The sequence below is a fragment of the Cucurbita maxima genome, unplaced genomic scaffold (assembly GCF_002738345.1).
Source record: "Cucurbita maxima cultivar Rimu unplaced genomic scaffold, Cmax_1.0 Cma_Scf00016, whole genome shotgun sequence".
Classification (NCBI taxonomy): domain Eukaryota; kingdom Viridiplantae; phylum Streptophyta; class Magnoliopsida; order Cucurbitales; family Cucurbitaceae; genus Cucurbita; species Cucurbita maxima.
This window is the reverse complement of record NW_019272032.1, coordinates 1,571,951-1,591,437: the sequence shown is the minus strand read 5'-3', so window position 1 is coordinate 1,591,437 and position 19,487 is coordinate 1,571,951. Positions and strand designations below refer to the sequence as shown.

At 35.0% G+C, this 19,487-nt stretch overlaps 4 protein-coding genes across 4 annotated transcripts; 3 read left to right on the top strand and 1 right to left on the bottom strand.

The window, feature by feature from the left end:
• The first annotated feature begins 3,266 nt into the window (after positions 1 to 3,266).
• On the top strand, positions 3,267 to 5,138 carry LOC111491072 (ubiquitin-60S ribosomal protein L40). Its single transcript, XM_023139816.1, has 5 exons — positions 3,267 to 3,405; positions 3,513 to 3,599; positions 4,237 to 4,339; positions 4,759 to 4,825; positions 4,907 to 5,138. The coding sequence occupies exons 1-5, from the start codon at positions 3,303 to 3,305 to the stop codon at positions 4,931 to 4,933; spliced, it is 387 nt and encodes a 128-aa protein (XP_022995584.1). The 5' UTR covers positions 3,267 to 3,302; the 3' UTR covers positions 4,934 to 5,138.
• Positions 5,139 to 6,220: 1,082 nt separating this feature from the next.
• LOC111491070 (probable 6-phosphogluconolactonase 4, chloroplastic) lies at positions 6,221 to 8,960 on the top strand. The gene is made up of 3 exons (XM_023139814.1): positions 6,221 to 6,616; positions 7,029 to 7,164; positions 8,055 to 8,960. The coding sequence occupies exons 1-3, from the start codon at positions 6,246 to 6,248 to the stop codon at positions 8,523 to 8,525; spliced, it is 978 nt and encodes a 325-aa protein (XP_022995582.1). The 5' UTR covers positions 6,221 to 6,245; the 3' UTR covers positions 8,526 to 8,960.
• A 2,013-nt stretch (positions 8,961 to 10,973) lies between these two features.
• On the top strand, positions 10,974 to 16,263 carry LOC111491068 (GTPase-activating protein gyp7-like). The gene is made up of 5 exons (XM_023139812.1): positions 10,974 to 11,613; positions 12,692 to 12,827; positions 12,946 to 12,995; positions 14,286 to 14,339; positions 14,487 to 16,263. The coding sequence occupies exons 1-5, from the start codon at positions 11,468 to 11,470 to the stop codon at positions 15,736 to 15,738; spliced, it is 1,638 nt and encodes a 545-aa protein (XP_022995580.1). The 5' UTR covers positions 10,974 to 11,467; the 3' UTR covers positions 15,739 to 16,263.
• Positions 16,264 to 16,730: 467 nt separating this feature from the next.
• LOC111491071 (cytochrome b5-like) lies at positions 16,731 to 19,038 on the bottom strand. Its single transcript, XM_023139815.1, has 4 exons — positions 18,825 to 19,038; positions 18,606 to 18,698; positions 17,268 to 17,334; positions 16,731 to 17,155 (listed from the first exon to the last, which is right to left on the bottom strand). Exons 2-4 carry the CDS (start codon positions 18,690 to 18,692, stop codon positions 16,905 to 16,907), a joined length of 405 nt encoding a protein of 134 aa, XP_022995583.1. The 5' UTR covers positions 18,693 to 18,698; positions 18,825 to 19,038; the 3' UTR covers positions 16,731 to 16,904.
• Between the last annotated feature and the right edge of the window lie 449 nt (positions 19,039 to 19,487).

The window sequence follows — 19,487 nt, the reverse complement described above, 5'->3', positions numbered from 1 at the left end:
AACCTCTCTTGTTCTTGGCCAACAAGAACAGCCAAACAGCCCTTGGGAGTGTACGGCTTGCTCCGGTGATGGAAGTGAGGCAAATGAAGATGAAAATTCAACGGCGGAAGGTGCTGATGCTTCATCGGAAGAACAGAACAGACGATCGGAGGAAGAAATTGAGGGCGTCAGAGAGAAAATGGCCAAGGATCGGAAGAAGAAATGGCGAGAGTAAAGAGGTTGAAGGAGGAATCCGTGAACGAAGATGGGATGTTGCTCATTTGATTCTTCGGCCGCTCAACATATGATTTACAGAAAATTGAGAGGGACGAGAAATTAGAGGAAGACGAAGGCGCTGTATTTATAGTGATGAAAATTAAATTAAGGGAATTGAATTTGAATTCCAAGTCCGTGTGAAGAAGCCAGGCCGTCGTTTGCTTAGCTTCCACTCCAAAAAGGGTCGGTTGACGGTTGCCCTGCCTTCTTCCTTCGTCTACGCCAACCCAACTAGTTTCCTTTTTTTTTTTTTTTAATCCAAAATATATCAATAAATTATAAATTTCGTCTGTATAATTTAAATAAAATTATATTTTTATTTTTGATAAAACTTATAAATAATTTATATAAATTTAATAAAATATAGTAAAAATTAAATTTTAATTAAGGAGGTTTAAAAAATCAAATGATTTGATGAATTTTCATAAATTTATTATTTAATTTAAAAAAATACTCTATTTATTTTATTTTTATAATTTATTAATATTATTTATTCTCATGTTAGAATTAAATTATTAATTATAGAACATATCTCCGTTAATATTTTTTATTTAATTTATAATATATTTAGATTTAGTTGGTTTATATTTTAATAGGTATCAATTAATTTATATTTTTTTATTGATAAATATTAGTGGGTATATTGTAGCAACGGATTAAACTTTCAATCTCAATTCTATTTTTTATTTTTAAATTTTTATTTTTTCCTTAAATAATAATATATTCATATCTATTTACGCTTTTGAGGGTAGATATTGTGTCATAGCTTAGGTAAAATTAATAACAATAGAAATTTCACCGTCCGAAGTCAAGACACGAAGAAACAAAATTCACTGCAACGAACAAGAAAAAACACACCACACGAACAAATCGAAAAATCGAGAGAAGCAAAGTCAAAGACTCAAGAGGAACACCGAGCAGCCACGTCATTTTAACCGTTCACATGCTCACCCACTTTCATTTTCTTAATAAAAATCAACGCATTAAGATAAAAGTAACGGATTTTAAAAGTCAAAAGACAAATATGAAATGTTCAACTATTATCCTAACTTTTGTACCCTTTTAAGTATTTGCCACGTAAGATAATAACTATTATTGTAATTTAGTTTGAATTATGACGTATTATTCATTTATAAACAACGAGGAGAAACACATTTTCCACGAAAACCCTATTTTTCCAGCGGAATTCGCCGATATTCGTTGGCTTCTAGAAGGTCAACCATTTAATATTACACCATATTTACTTTTTTCTTTTTGGATATTTTAGATTTTAATAATATTATATTTTACAATTTGAGTGTTCATCTCTCTATTATTTATTTTTTAAAAATTAGATATTAAAAATGATGTAAAAATTTATATTCACAACAATAAATATTAAAATAAATTAATAAAAATAAAAAATATTCATAAACTTTTAAAAATTCAATAATATTCTTAATCTTAAAAAAAAAATCAAAAAAAATATTTTTTTATTAATTTTTTATGAAAATATTTAATATTTTGTTTTAAAGGTTTAAAAAATACTTAATTTTAAAAAATTTCATTAAAATCATTCCATTTTTTTAAAGTAAAATAATAATAATAATAATTAATATTATATTAAAAAAATATTGATAAAATTTTAAAATACTATTACACTCTTAACCTTTATATATAAATTTTAAAAAAAAATTAATATTACCGTTGAAAATTGAAATTTGCACGCGTAATAAATATATTTTTTTTTTTCATCGGCCGTTTTTTTTTTTATTATAAATCAAATGAATCGACGGTTGAGATTATTCGAGTGATGGGCTGACGTGATCTGCCCGAGTTTGGAAATTGAAAAAATCCAACTATAAACATATTTATCTATAAATAAATAAATAAAACAAATTTAATTAATCGAATTTACTTAATTCGATGTTTTTAAATATAATTTGAAGTATAAAATTGGAAAAATAGTTTTTATTTCAGAGCGATTATAGTTTTAAATATTTTATTATGGCCTAATATATATTTATTAATACTAAATTGCATCCCGATGATTATATTATTTTCGTAAACCGTCTCCTCCAACACAAATTAAAATATTCAAATTATAAAAAATAAAAAAAAAAACTTTTCAATAAATTAAAAAGCCGCTCTTGCAATTATTATAATTGGAAAATATAATTATTTATTTTTTAACTTAGAATTTTTCAAATTAAAGATTAGGTTGAGATTCATTGATGGTTGACTTTCAGATTGATATTCAACCTTTAAAAAATAGTAGAAATTACATTAATTTTATTTATTTATTATTATTATAGGTCAGTATCAAATTTACTTTTAGTTCAAAACGATCGAAACATATAAGAGGTGAAATTAGACTATAACAATCAACCCAAATTACAAATAAAGCTCGTAAGAAAAGGTCAAACACGAGACGAAATAGGGTCGGGTTGATGCCCAATTTCAAGTGGTGGACGTAGGCAAAGGACCGAGGTTGATCATTAAGAGAGCACGTGTCGTGCAAGCCCTCTACTCCAATGATTTGAGTCTGCCTTGATATTACCTAATTAGACCGTGAAGTTAATTTAATATTTTAAAATATATATTAAAATTAAGTTGTAGTCTTGAAATTAAAAAAACATCTCAACTTCATATTTTTAATTTTATTCTATATTTTTTCATGTTCGAGTGAGAACATCTTATTTTAAGATATCAATTAGTTTTCAATGTTCACGTTTTATTTAAAATTTAGATCTACGGGTATTTCTAAAAATATTATTAATATCGATAAAAAGCGTCTCACCCCGACAAATTTGAAAAATTACAAATTATTTAATTTATTAACAAAATTTACACATTTTGTGTAAGAAGGAATTCTATAATTTAAAATTCGTAATATTTTAAAAGGATGAAAATTGAATTTGTAATTTTAAAAGTTTTAGAAATAGATAAATTTTAATTTCAAGGTCTAAAATGGTAATTTGACACTTTCTAGGTTATATATATATATCAATCGAAAAGAAAAACCTTCTCTTCTCTGAAACGCTGAGGAAAAAAAGGGGCCAAGAAAAATGCAGATCTTCGTCAAAACCCTAACGGGGAAGACCATTACGCTGGAAGTAGAGTCCAGCGACACTATTGACAATGTCAAGGCGAAGATCCAGGACAAGGAGGGTACGTTTTTCTTTTTTGCATTCGGAGTTTTCATTCTCTAGTCAAGCGGCAAATCTGACATTCATATTGTTGTTTTTTTTTTTCGATTTATGCTGTAAACTCTCCAGGTATTCCCCCCGACCAGCAACGACTGATCTTTGCTGGAAAGCAGCTCGAGGATGGCCGCACTCTCGCCGATTACAACATCCAGAAAGGTAGCATTTAGTTTTATTTTATGTAGAATACGAATTAGTCGAGGAGAATTTGGCTGAAATTATTGTTGTAGGTTTGTCCGGTGGCATTATTCGTTTTTGATTCTCTTAACTTGTGGATTTTATCGGTGCACGAACCGTAACCACGAATTTTTTATAAGTGAAGTCTGCAAAATTGTGAAACGGGAACCAGACCCTGTGTACTGATTGTTTTTATTAGCGATTAAACTTGGATAAATACAGTGCTCCTTTACTTTGGGTGGGGCGTCTTAGATTTAATGGAACTGTGAAACATTGAAATCGGTGAGTTGGTGCTTGTTTCTTGTTTCAACGTTCTTTTATTCAACTTAGAACTACAAGCAGCGGTTTGATTGAATGAATGAATGTGCTGTATTCTTTTAGGTACATTTGATTTGTGGTTTTCTTTTATTTGAGTGATTGCTTAGAAATTTCTGTTCGTGTTTGATTGCTTCAATGGCTACTTTCAAGGATATCTAAAAGTAGTTTCCAGGGGGATTGGAAATTGACAAGCATCATTGCACTTTTACCTATGAATCCATAATCTTATTTGAGCATGAACTAGTTTCATTTGCTTTTCCGTTATTAACTTAAATATACGCTTTTCTGATTGTATGTTCAGAATCAACGCTTCATCTGGTTTTAAGGCTTCGTGGCGGTATCATCGAACCATCTTTGATGGCACTGGCCAGGAAATATAACCAGGACAAGATGATCTGCCGCAAGTAAGACACTTTTTGTTTTGGGCATTTTTTTTTTCACTCTAGATGCAGGACTGGTATATGAACTGAAACAACCCACTGTCTGATTGAGTAAATTGATCCATAGATTCCCAATCAACTGGTTTGTCCATTTTTTATACTTCTTGATTTGTTTTGGTTTGAATCATTAAAGGAGTTATTTTTGGTTGTGTTTAGTTTGGCTTTTAGTAGACCAGAAAAATCGACCAAGTCACTTAATCACCACACACAATTAGAAAACAAGTGAACCTAAAAATTGAAAACCAACTTGTTTTTCAGTTCGAGATCAGTTTCTATTAGTTTGGTTCCGTCATAACATATAATAAATGGAAGAAATTGATTTCAATGAACACTTCCAGAACCTAGAATGTTTCTAAAGTTTTCCCCCTTTATTTGGGTCACAGATGCTATGCACGCCTGCATCCTCGTGCTGTCAACTGCCGGAAAAAGAAATGCGGACACAGCAATCAGGTAAGAACATTATCAAACCCATCGATTGGTTTCATCATTTGCAATCGCTGTTTGATTGAATTCAAACTTATTGAATTGCAGCTGAGGCCAAAGAAGAAGATCAAGTAGAATGCTGATGATCCCAAGAAGAAAATTTTATGGTACCTGCTTCATTCACTTGCTGTCTTCTTGTAGAGCCTTAGATTATGTTCTCATTAGTATGGATACAACTTTTGTAGTTTGACTCAAGTTTGGATGGTTTACATTGATTATGAGTTTGATTATGAGTGATGTTGTGATTTCTCTCTTCGAATCTATATTTTTATTCATGATATACATGTTGATTTTTCTCAATTCAATTCCCAATCTACCACATGTTCATTTTAATATACCAAAGTTTTGAACAAATTTCAACGTATATGTGGAAATGGGAATGAAATGATGTGCTCAAAAACAACCTTGACTCGAAACAACTTTGTCGAGAGAGTACATAGCCAAAGTTGTTAAAAATATAATTTGATGTATAATTTGGTTGTTTTATGATTTTATATTTTCAAATTTATAAGTCATTTTTTTTTTAACTCAAATTATTATAGTTATTAAAATTTTGTGTTGGCAATAGATGTTCCATAAGCTAAAATTTTTATATTTAAAAAAGAAAAAGGTATTAATATGATGTCTCACATTGGTTGAATAGGAGAACAAAACACCATTTCTATGGGAGTGGAAACTTTTCCTTAGCATATGCGAGGGGAAGCCCGTAAAAGAAAGTCCAAAGATGACAATATCTGCTCGTAATGGACTTGGGTCGTTACAAAGGGTATCAGAGCCTGACACCGGATGATGTGCCACCCTTCTTCTGCTCGTAGTGGACTTAGGTCGTTACAAAGGGTATCAGAGCCTGACATCGGACGATGTGCCACCTTGTCCTTCCCCGAAGGGGGGTAGACACGAGATGGTGTGCTAGTAAGGACACTAGCCCCAAAGGAGTGGATGTGGTGGGGTCTCACATCGAATTGGAGAAAGGAATGAGTGCACGCTAGGCCCCGAAGGGGGTGGATTGTGATGTCCCTCAAGACAATATTTACGGGAAAGCCCAAGAATGACACTATCTGCTAGCTAGCACAACTGGATTGTGTTACAATTAAAATATAATTAAGTATAATCTTTCAAAATTATATTCTTTCAAAATTATATGCAAAATATTTATGATTGAAGATTTTGGGTTTGTAATAATTGGTCACATTCATTTCTTATCAAAGATTTATTCCAATTATTTTCATCCCAAATCTTAAATTTATTCAAACAATGCTAACATATTTTAATGGTTAAAATATATATAGTTTTCAAAAAAAAGAAAAAAAAAAAGAAAAAAGGAAATCCATTTTGAAGCATTAAGAATGTCCAAAGCCCACTCCTCCATCAATTCTCTCAGTTTATTATGGCTTCCGCCTCCCTCTCACTTTCTTCCACGCTTCCTACGCTCTCTTCAACTCTGCGAACTTCTCCTAACATTTCCTTTCCGCTACACTCTCTGTCTGTTCCATCTAACTCACTCCCAGCTCCCTCCCTCAGCTCCTCTCTGACTTCCTCTTGGGTTTCTCGCTTACATCCCACCACGCGGCAGCTCGGTTCAAGGTCTCTTATAGCCTCCGCCACCGATATGGCATCGGAGAAGAGGGTGTTTGATTCAGGGGAAGATTTGGCTGTTTCTCTTGCCAAATACACCGCCGATTTGTCGGATCACTTTGCTAAGAAGAGGGGCGCTTTCACTGTTGTTCTCTCCGGTGGATCTCTCATCAAATGTCTCAGGTTAGATTAGGTTACCTCACTTGTATTTCCATTTGGTTTTTGTTTTGTTGTGTTATTTTTTGATGATCTTACTAGGTTTTTGAAATTGGCAATTTCGCGTATGTTCTTCAATTTCAGAACCGTCTTTGGTTTCATCGAAAAGAACTGGGTTAGGTTAAACAGGGCATGTTCTTTTAAGAGTGGAATCTTTGTTTAGTATGAGGATCAAACATGTGGCTTCTCGAGGTGCTTCTGCTTTTGAATACATGCTTGTATGCAATAACCAGTAACTTAGGATTCCGTGATGATGCTTTGATAGTCAATGCAACCCTTGGATCTTTTAGAATATTCTTTTGAGATTCAATGTGAAATAATTGGCAGAACTTTCATTGCTTATGAGATTATATGGGCCTCCTTTTCGATCAAATTTCAGGAAACTGGTGGAGCCACCATATATTGATTCAATAGACTGGTCGAAATGGCACGTGTTTTGGGCTGATGAGAGAGTTGTACCCAAGGATCACGTTGACAGCAACTACAAACTTGCTTTTGATGGATTTCTCTCTCAGGTTACACTGACTTTTAGATCTTCAAAATCGTGGTTTGCATTTTAGTATATGTTCTTGGTGCTCAATTATGCCTTCTCATACAATTTCTGTTCTTAAAAACATTTTTTTCCTAGTTAAAACAGAAAGCTAAGCTGAAAAAAAAAAGGCATATAATTGTGAAACTATGAGTCTGATTGGAATGACTTTCCAAGTACTTAAGCCATTTTTAAGCACTTGGAAAATCATTTCAAATAGGCTGTTTATAGGAATTTGGAATGGGAGATTGTGCATAGAATTGGAGTGGATCACATAGATATAAGATGATTCCTCTGCAAAACACTCAATTACAGATAGCTAATCTAATTTAGTTTCTGCTAGGAAGAGCGTTCAAATAACGTCTCTATTATTTGTTGAACTCCGAAATCTTTTTTTAGATTGTCCAAGTTCTTTGAGCTGCATCATGCAGATTAACAGGTCATTTTTCTATCGTTCCATATCACTGTTTGGAAGTCTAATGCTCATATAACTCTGTATATGATTATTTTCCTAATCAGCCATTATGATGGTCGTTTCAATCGTCTAATAGAGAAGTTCGAATTCAATGTCTTTCTGATCATGGGTTTTAATCATGACTCCTTTTTCTAGACAATTAAATATCTCACAACTAACGAGTTCAAAGTCAAATATTATTAGCAATTTTCGTTTTGGATTAGTTGAGGTGTGCATAAGTTGCCTTACACGTGATGGTTATTTTAAAATAATCTAGAGGGCAATCAATTATGATAAAGATGACTGCTTTTGAGGTCTGAGATATTCAGCTGGGCATATATTGTTTTAGGGGATCTTTAGCACCAGGTAATTGAATACTCACTTGTGCTAATATTTTTTTTGGTAATTGTGTTGTTATATAGGTGCCTATTCTACCTGGTCATGTTTATGCTATTAACGATGCACTATCGGCTGAGGGTGCAGCTGACGATTATGAAACCTGCCTGAAGCATTTGGTGAGTACCAAAGTTGTTGATGTCTCAGCAGCAAGCGGGTTCCCAAAATTCGATCTTATGCTTCTCGGTATGGGTCCAGATGGGCATGTGGCTTCTTTGTTCCCAGGTCATCCCCTTCTGAGTGAGAATCAGAAATGGGTTACCTTCATCATGGATTCTCCAAAACCGCCCCCAGAGAGAATCACTTTCACCTTTCCAGTCATCAACTCATCAGCACACATCGCACTTGTGGCGCCCGGTGCTAGCAAAGCTGATGCTGTGTATACTGCATTAGGAGGAGGAAGCTCTCAGAATGCTGAAACACTACCAGTTCAGAAGGTTGCTCCTGAAGGGGTTTTGACATGGTTCTTGGACAAAGATGCTGCTTCCAAGCTGTAGTGTAAGAGATATGCGTCCATTTGAGGGACGAGAAGTGTTAGGCTTACGCTATTTGTTGGATTTGAATAAGAGTCTTTTATGTTCACATAAATAAATGTAGGTTCGAGCTTGAAGTACGGCATCATCTGAACACGGGGGTAAGTTTGTTGGGACTTTTCCATCCCGTTTCCGAGTTTTTAAGAGATATCTTCGAAACGAGGAACCAAATGGAATAGGCTTAGAGAACATACTAAACGAGCTCGGTCTTTAACGATGTATGAAAATGGATTGGTTTCTGTGCTATTAGCAATGACTTCTGCTTGGCATTTGTTCATCGTTCCTATGTCGTCCATGGTTTTTGTACGACGTTATTGAGTTAACATCCTCAACTGAATTACGTAACGAATTCTTATGGTCATTGAATGTAGGAGCATCAGGGAGCTATGAACAGTGTAAGCTTGATGTTGGAAGGAACAGTTTCATGGTTTTGGTTTGACATAATAATTGAAGAAGACAGAGGGCGGGCAGGTAGAGATTCTTTTGCATTAGGAAGAGGCCTTGATTTACAAGACACTGCCGAAGTGTATTGTCGCTATCTCACTGGAATATAGGCCTAACTTTGGTCTAAATTATTCTCCAAAATCCCTTTTGGCCCATCTTTTGCAAAAGCTACCATTTCTATGGCCCTACAAAAGGGACCATGTCCTACCAAAATTCCCTTCTTCAATATTTATGCTTCTGTTTTTCTTACTTTTGCTTTGGACCTATTCCCTATTTCCTCTCTCTTTATGTTTCTTTTTCTCCCTTCTCTCTCTTGTGAAGCCAACAAGATAGTGATAGATATCAAATGAAAATCCTTCTCGTTCATGGGTTTGGTCCGATCCATACATTTTTTAGACCCGACCATAAAATATTGGTTTGGTTGGCTTGGGATTGTCGAGTCACTAATCCGTTTAAATTGGGCTGACTAGTGAAACAACTCAAGTTCACTGTTAGCAAATATTGTCCTCTTCGGACTTTTCATTTTGAGCTTTCTATTAGGGTTTTTAAAACGCGGTCTATAGGGAGAAGTTTTTACACATTTATAAAGAATGATTTGTTTTCTTCTTCAATCGATGTGAGATCTCAAGATTCTTTACATTATCGAGTTTTTTGAACTCCTCAATTCCAAAAAAAATAGAATTATGGAAGTTGACATGACAACCGAGAGAAATGATACTCGTACTCGTAGTATATTAAAGAAAAAGATTGAAATGAAATTTGATTCATGATATGTTATGAATTAAATGAAGAGGGAAGAATCATGTGTTAGATAAGCCTTCTTCTATGAATATACTTTTTGCAAAAAAGGAAACACATCTTTCTTTTTCTATTCCTTCTTTTCCATCTTTTTAGAATCCAAGAGCCCCACTTTGTTGACTATTAATATTTAAATAAAAAATCATTTCTTTTTATTTATTTATTTTATTTATTATTTAATCCTTATACTTTTATTTATTATTTAGCTTCCAAATTTATATGGAAGATGGGAAGAGTGCCGATCAACCGAGCATCTAAATTTGAGAATAAGGTAGGATCCCTAAATTCAGTGACTAGTAAACCGATCTAGCGACCAATGAATTACTGTTCAAAGAGAGAGCACCTGTCACGTTTAATGATTTGGTGGGATCCACATATGTAGTGGTTGATGAACCGCATTTTTTTCTTCTACGAAGATTAAAACAAAATCGAGCTACACGTTAATTTTAAAAAAATAATTTGAGTTTAATTAAATGTTATATTGAAATATTTTTTTCCCTATCCATTCATTATTTTTTTGTTGTTATTTTCTTTAATTAAGAGTAAAATTATAGCTTGATTTGGAAGAAACTTCTATAATCTACTTTCATTATGGTATAGTAATTGGAAATTAGTCCAAAAGCATAATTATTAAAAGTATTCTAATAATAATAATAATAATAATAATAATAATAATAATAACCCATTTTTCACATTCATGGATTAAATTTGTATTTTTTTTTTAAAGAAGTAGTAAAATAATAACAAATGAATTTAAATAATTATTTTTAGGTTAAAATATTATTTTTATTTCCGTATTTAAATTTTTTTTCATCTATATATATTTTCAAATACTCAATTTTAGATATTTAACTAATTTTAAAATGGAAAAAAGGACAAAAATTAATTTTAAATATTAGAAATATAAAAAATGAAATAAAATGAATTTAAAATAGACGTTTATAAATTTATTAAATAATGTTAGTCAATCAACTCCCACATTTTAATATTTGCAATAATTTTACTTCTTTTTTAAATTATTACTTCCTAAACTACGTCGTTTTGCGAGTCACATCCATTCCCGATAAATTTTTACTAAATTTCCTAAATTTAATAATTTAATTTAAAAATATTAAATTTGAGAGAGTAGTTTCGCAGGGTCTTCTTCTCTCTCTCTCTCTCTCTCTCTCTCTCTCTTCGTCGCAGCTCACTCACTCAAGAGAGAGAGAGAGAGAGAGAGAGAGAGAGAGAGAGAGAGAGAGAGAGGGAGAGATGTTGTGAAGAAGACGAAAGTGGTAAAAGGCAAACGAATCAAGGCAGTTGGGTTTCTGTTGGTTGGGATTAAGGAGCGAGGCTCTTGGTCAAGGATAAGGGCTTTCTCTCTCTCTCTCTCTCTTTCTCTCTCCACTGCATATTCATCATTGGCTCCGCCACCATCCCCTCCGATGCCGGCGCCGGATTTCGGTTCCGGGAAATGTCTGCACCTCCCTCTGCAACTCTCATCGCTATCGCTCCCTTGCCGGAGTTCGATGTGTTTCTGCCCCCATTTAACTCATTTAGTTCTTGATCAAAGCTACGACAATCTTTCATGCCAGGAATCGATGTATTTATTAAAACCCTAGTTAGGCAAAAAAGGAATTAGGTAAAGTTACCCTCATCCCACTCAGTGGTGTATAGGATACTCAATGAAAGCTCTGCGGAGAACTCAAACTTCGTCGTCATCTAATCCCAACTCCAATTCTTCTTCTCCTTCCTCGTCTTGGGTTCACTTGCGTTCTGTTTTAGTGGTTGTCAGCTCCTCCTCGCCATCTTCAAGTTCTTCCTCTGATCGGTGAGTTACTAATTTAGCTACCCTTGATTGGGGTTCGTGTTTTAGTTCCGATTTAGATCTCGATCTTAAATTGGTCATCTCCTGATTTTTACGGTCAATTTTAGTCTGATCAAGGTGTGTTGAAGATCCGTATGCTCTTTATTCTCTCAATCATCGTTCCTTGCTCTGTGTTCTATTTTCAAATTTCATTAGCTATTATTTGATGATTGTTGAATTTTGACGGTTGTGAGGATAGTTCTTTAACATTGATTTTGACGGTTGTGAGAATAACTCGTTGTTCCAAAACTATTTTTAGGGTCTTGATGAGGCAGAAATCTGTGTGGTTTTCTTTAATAGGTTTGTACTGCCTTTGTATGAATCAAGTTGATAACGTTTTGCTTCTCGAAGTCGAAGGGTATTTTTTTCTTCTTCTTCTTTTCCGCTCCTCTTTTGATTCGGCTTTGACAAGAATTCAATTGTTTTAATTTTTCGTTTGAAACCTTCAAATTGGAATGGCTCTGTAAGGGATATAAACATGTTAGACACAGGATCAGCTTTACCGCGTAAACGAGGTTAGCTGGGGCGTTGGAAACCCTGCTTTAGGAGTCAGTAAGTTATTGTGATCTTGATGTCATGCATCTAATTGGGAGATTTGTAATCACCATTATGCATTCTTATTTAAACTTTTCATTGCAATGTCTCAACTTCAACCTGGCATGAAATGGATTCGTTCTAACTGTTCTTTGCAAACATTATTAGATGGCTTCCGTTCTCCTGCCTTGGGTGGATGGAATTCATTTACTTTGATCACAGAAATGAGTAATTGAGTTGAGAAAGGGACTCCTGAAGTTAACTATACTTGTTTCAGTTTCTTTTAATTTGTTACAGTAGTTCTTGCTCCATGAATTTTTCTTATTTCCTGATAACTGCTGATAATTTCAACTTGTAATAGCTTAATTTTCATCATTGGAATGTTGCTTCTTGTTATGAAGCCATAAATCTGTCACTTGTGTAGTTTAATAACAACTGAAAGTTGAATTTTGTCCCAAACAAAAGACTCCTAGAATTTTCTTCTTACTGCTATCTCTTTCAATTTCAGGACTCGTCTCAAATCACCATGGTCGCGCAGAAAAAGAAAACATGCGCTTTCTCCTCGACAATGGAAAACTGTGTTTAATCTAGATGGTAAACTCCGAGATAGTGGAATTAAGTTTCTAAAAAAAGTTCGCAGTGGAGTAAGTAAAAATTATGTTCTGTTGTTTATTGCTCTTTTAAGATCTAGTGAAAGTTTCATTATCTCAATTCTGGTTTTCTTGTTCTTGAATTAAAACCTTCATGCAACTTTTGCTTTAGGGCGTTGATTCAAGTATTCGGGCAGAGGTTTGGCCTTTCCTTCTTGGAGTGTAAGTATCACTCACCTTTTCGGTTTCTGTCTACTACCTCCATTATGAATGGCCAATATATTTGGAGAAGAGCTGTTCTATTCCTTTGTGCATGAGATCGCATGTTCTAGAATTGTTGATTTGTGCTGACATTATCTCGAAAATACTATAGAAGTTGTTAATTTATTAATTAGTGACTTGTTTTAAAATTTTTATCAGTTTTCTTTCTGGGTAATAGAGTGTATCTTACACTGTCAAGTATCTTTATACAACTTGATCCATTTCCATTGTTCATTGTCAACGAGTCTTGATTAGATGACTAAATTGAGCAAGGTCAACTATCTAACCCAGTTCCAGTGAGATCCATCGTCAAGGTCAATGTTTTAAAAGACTAAAACCAGGGTCAAAGATTATTTTTCTCGAAGAGACGAAGCTTGAGCCTTGAAGTAGCCTGAGACAGAAGTCTGAAATAAAAAATAAAAAATAAAAAATAAAAAGAAAAGAAAAGAAAAGAAATCTACGTATCATAAAAATGTCTTAACAAGTCTTATATGAAAGTACCAAAACGAAATTGTCTGTCAATTATCACTCAAGTAAATATTCTAAAAGGTCATTCCAAACCTCACTACCATCATTAAGTTTTCTTAAATGGGCTTTTTGTATAGGATGTTCTCTTGTAATGAAATATTCGTTTCCTTAAGTAAAAAGTACCGAGTGTTCTTTAAGAATCAAAACTCTGTGTGCTCTCACCAGAAGTGTTATCCTCTTCTGTAAGAGCATGTTAGCTCACTTTCATATTTTTGTAGAGTAGGAACACTTAATACTATACTTCCAACCGTTAAAGAGGTGTAAATCCGAACCTTCAAGTGTTCTCATTGGAAGCGCTAGCTAGATTCTTCTATAAGGGCCTTAATCCAGCCTCTTATGGTTCAGAGAAGGCATTGACCTATAAAAGTTTGAGCCTTGCCTTGACAAATATATTGTTTGAAGTCATTATTAAAATATATGAATATTTTAAAATGACATGTCGTTATTCTGTTTGTTTCGTAAGGTTATGGTAGAATGACAAGTCCATCCAATGCATTTTTTGTCTTTCTAAGATGAGTTGTAAATTAATAATTCTTGAGGTGTCTTATCCTATACCATAGTGAATTTCTTTTCCTTGGCTCACGAACGCACATATCATACACAAAGAAAAAGAGAATTGGATAATTACAGTCTGCTTCACGAACACACATACCATAGTGAATTCCTTTTCTACTTTTCGGTAGTGCATTGTTTTCATTTGACTGATATTATAACTTCTAACAGCTATGACCTCAAGAGTTCTAAAGAGGAAAGGGATATTATAAAGACTCAAAAAAGGTACTTACAATATCTTAAATTTTTTGTTCTGTATTACGCTGGACTCTTTATGAATTGCCTTAGGCTGTTGCAAGATGCATCTCTCTCTATTCATCGACATCCATTTATGAGGGATTTTATTTTACAATTTTAATATTTTTGGTGCAGGAAGGAATATGAAAAACTCCGTAAACGATGCAGGCGGTTAATAAAACGTAGGAATGAAAGCTCTAAATGGAACGAATTTGGGGACATGATTGATGTTGGGGAAGATGGCTTTCTTGTGCGAGACGTAGATTCTCCTAGTTCTGAAGATGTGGTTAGTGCTAGAGAGTCCCTTTCTAGTGAAGAAAGGTGCTCCAATGTTGACTTTTTGGATGAACCCTTCAACTCTTTGTTGGAAGGGGAGGGGAGTTCAAGACGGATAACAGCCGATGGTTCTTTGGTACTGAATTCGGACTCCTCTGACTCAGAATCCTCAGATGACTTGGATGTTAGTCAAGCTTTTCCCTCCACGGATGGAATGGAAGAACCTTTTCTCGACTCGATGCCTAAGGAAAATTCTTCTCCATCTAGGGCCGAGATCTCATCATCAAAACTCCATAGTGGTGAAGATTTTGCAACATGGCAGCGGATTATTCGACTTGATGCACTTCGTTCTAACTCAGAATGGGTACCATACTTGTCATCTCAAGCAATGGTTTCAGATGGCAGAGCTCGGCGGTGTGCTGAGGCTGTTGGTTTAGTTGATTACGACCATCTAGAACCTTGCATGATTTTCCATGCTGCAAGACTAGTAGCAATTCTTGAAGCATATGCTCTCTATGACCCTGAAATTGGTTATTGTCAAGGCATGAGCGACCTACTCTCTCCTATTATTACTGTGATTCCAGAGGATCATGAAGCATTCTGGTGTTTTGTTGGTTTCATGCGCAAGGCTCGTCACAACTTTAGGCTCGATGAGGTTGGGATTAGAAGGCAATTAAGTATAGTCTCTAAGATTATTAAGTGCAAGGACCCGCACCTTTACAAGCACCTGGAGAAACTTCAAGCGGAGGATTGCTTTTTCGTTTATCGGATGGTCGTGGTGCTATTCAGAAGGGAATTAACATTTGAACAGACACTATGTCTGTGGGAAGTGATATGGGCTGATCAAGCAGCCATAAGGGCTGGAATGGGGAAGTCTGCATGGAGCAGGATAAGGCAACGAGCTCCACCAACAGATGATTTATTGCTTTATGCCATCGCTGCTTCTGTGCTGCAAAGAAGAAAACTGATCATAGAGAAGTATAATAGCATGGATGAAATTCTGAGGGAATGTAATAGCATGGCTGGGCACCTCGACGTGTGGAAGCTTCTAGACGGTGCTCATAATTTGGTGGTAACCTTACACGACAAGATAGAGACATCCTTCCAGTAAGTGAAGGGTCTATTTCCATTTTCTTTTCCATTCTAGTTTTTGTTAACTTGTGGGTGGCTGTTGAGCTCCTGAAAGTGTGGAACTTAGGCCATTTCGTTATGCTGTCTCGGATGAGTGCAGCTTACAATGAAAAGCTCATAAGTTAGAAGAATTGCTGTTTTGGTCAGTGCAGCATACTATAAAACCTCGAAAGGTATGATGACATCATAGCAGCAGGGATTCATTCAAATGATGAAGAAACCATGTTGGCTTTTGGGTCTGAAATTTATATAAGGTGGGTTTGGTGGTGAGAAGATGATGAATCAGTGAATTTTGTGTGGGATGATTCATATATTTAGAATAGAGCCGAATCAAATGATTCTTGTAAACACCCGTTTTCGTATCGAAACTTCTTATCGACTCGCCATTCCTCTGTTGTGGACATGTTGCTTTGCTTTGTGGTATAAGTTATATGAACTTCTGACCTATTTGTCTCTTCAATTCATCATTCATAAATGTATCATTTGGATTGGACGGCTTCAATGACATCTTTTACTTGGTTTAATCCACACGGACACACACACTGAAGGGATATTGATCAAGTACAGCCATGATAATATCAAAGCCATCAGATTGGAATTCATGGTAATGCCATCTCGAGTTGAAGTGTATTGATTATATGTCTAATGCATTGTATGTCCCATAATAGGTCCTATTCTTCTACTCTTTTTCGGGAGTTGATGACTATTCATAGCTATTACCTTGACACCAAAGAAGAGTTTGACACAATGCTCACAATTCGACATTAAAAGTATATTTAAATAGTTATGTCTGTAAGTACTGCATATTTGATTTCGAGTTTGAGTCTCAAGTCTCAATAGGCAATGGTTGGACCAACCCGACAGACTTGTTTTTGTTGACAAACCAGACATTCCTCCTCTCCATTCCTTGCCAATATAACTCCAAAGATGAACGTTTACAAGTAAAGAGAAGCAAAACAAAGCAAAGCAAGATGGAACGGAGAAAAAGGTAGTCCTTAGCTTAATTATTATTAAGTAGAATACAACATCCGATGCAGACATCTCTAGTCTACGACTAACCCCCACAATGAAAACACAAGCAAAAACAAGCTAAAACAGCCTTTCTACCAAACATAACGACACGGATACGAATAATCACTTGTTCATTCATTCATTCTTGGTGTAGTGTCGAACCGCAAATGCCAAACCCAAAATAAATATGGGAACCAGTATCTGTAAGATCTTGATCACAAACTCGGGCGTCTTATCTTGATTGTACTGGGTTTGTTGTGATGGAATGTAAATCTTCTTCGAAGGAACCGTTGAAGGATCAATTTCTCCGATGTAGTATTTGTCCATCATTTCTCTTGCTGAATCACTATGCCCGACATCCTCGAAATCGTTCGAGGCATCTTTTCCTGCAAACGGTTCCAATGAACAGCATTGATTGTATCCATCCTAATCATCATTTGCAAGAGACTTGAAAATAACAGATACATATATTCGATATAAGGGTACTCTGAGGCTTACCCGTTGCAGACAACAATACTTCATCGCCGCCCGGGTGGTCCTCCATGAAAGGAGTTACATCATAAACCTAAACCCAAAGCCACAATCAATGATACACACAACAAACCAGCTTAGTAACACCTCACAAATACGTGATCTTTGTTTTCCCTTTCGAGTTCAACATGTGGAGTGGAGTGGAAATATATGAACCTCTAACTAAGACTAGTTGGTCAACGACATATATTTTAACCAATTGAACTAAATAAATGTTAACTTGAACACGATCTCAAACCATTTTAAACATTCCACAAATGTAACCACCACAATTTGAATGCATGATCGAAAATATTTAAACGAGAATGTAACCGCCCAATCTCACCACTAGCAGATATTGTCCTTTTGGGCATCCCCTCAAGGTTTTAAAACGCGTATGTTAGGGAGAGGTTTCCACACCCTTATAAAGAATACTTCATTCCCCTCTCCAACCGACGTGAGATCTCACAATCCACCCCCCTTAGGGACCCAACATCCTCGCTAACACACCACCCAAAGCCTAACTCTAATACCATTTGTAACATCCCAAGCTCATCGCAAGCGGATATTGTCCTCTATGGGCTTTCCCTTCTGAGTTTCCCCTTAAGGTTTTAAAACACGTATGTTAGGGAGAGGTTTCCACACCCTTAAAAGAAATGCTTCGTTTATCAACAGTTTAAACATTTAGCTTGATCCCCAAAGCTTTCAATATTCACCATGAATATGACAAATTCAATATCTTCATAAGGTAGCCAAAAAGGCAGGCTTTAAACACACCACTCTGGTTAACCCCAAGTCTAGACTACCATGCCCAACCCCTTGGGTGGTATACTCCTTCCAAGCATTTTATAACAACCAGTTCAACGAAGCTATGATTTCTTATGGGGACAAGGAACAATTGCCTGAAACCTCATAGTAAATAGTGAAGTTTAGGACAATTTTCAACCAATAAATGTTGTTTTTCAAGCTCAAAATTGGTTGGACAAACTCTTTAGTGTATATGAAAACAATGCCACTGCTTTATTTAATCTTCATACGCTGCAGCTCACCACCACTTTCTTCCCATTTGATATTACTATGACAAAATGATATTAAGACATAGAAACGAATCCGGCTCAGTGAAGAACAAGGAAGAAGATATTTGAATTTGAACATTCATGTAAAACACTGAAACCCCCAAAGCCAACACGCCTATATCAAACTCTTTTAGAGGATATTCGATGACAAACCAGAGTTCGCAAGAATTTTCCGTCAAAAACATCACCAGAAAACTGATATTCAATGCTAAATAAAACGATACGAACAATAAACCAAGAGAGATTCAACCTTTCCAGAGATTACAAGCCAACAATCCTTCGTTTTATTGTGCTTTGCCACTTCTTCGAACAGATGAACCTTCGGATCGGAAGCCATTTATCACTGCAACAATCAACAAACAATCGAAGAGGAGCGGCCAAGAACTTCAAATTTCACATCCAAAACCCCAATAGAAGTAATCAAAACCTTCGAAATCGAAATGGATTCGCAAGGAACAGATTCACTCACAGATGAAAAAGGGTTGAAGAGGCAACGTCTTGATCTGATCCTTTTTGTGGCGAAGCTTGATTACAGATTAGTTCCCGATTTGGCAACGGAGAAAACAAATCTTTTTATAGTAACGATGAAAGAACAAAAGCGAGGCCGGCAAAATGGCCCTTGATTTGCAGTTAATTACGAAGTCAAAAAGCAATTTACTGGTAATTTAATGAGGAATTTCCCAATTGAAAGATCGCCCTGAATCTTCAAAACAAGTGGCTGTTAGGGCAATTCAAGTTCTTTGCAAAACAATGGGATCCCCAAAATCTAGAAATTTCCAAGTAAAACTTCTCATTCTTTGACCTCCTACACTAACTTAAACCACTTGGGAGATATCATATAACAAAGATCAATAGAACGTTCAATAGATCGATGTCGGGTTTGAGGTCTCAATCATGAAAAATAATTTAAAAAACGATTTTGTGTTTTTGAATAAGGCATCAACAAAAAATGCTACGAGATACCCAATTGTTGTAGTAAAAGCGGAAGCAAGATCAATCGCACTTACACACTAAACAAAGAGACAAAAATTTCTCTATAGATGTAGCATATTAATTCACGTACCTAACCAAATAAATGATAATATTAATAAAAATTACGGTTAATAACCAAAATAAATAAGAATATTAATAA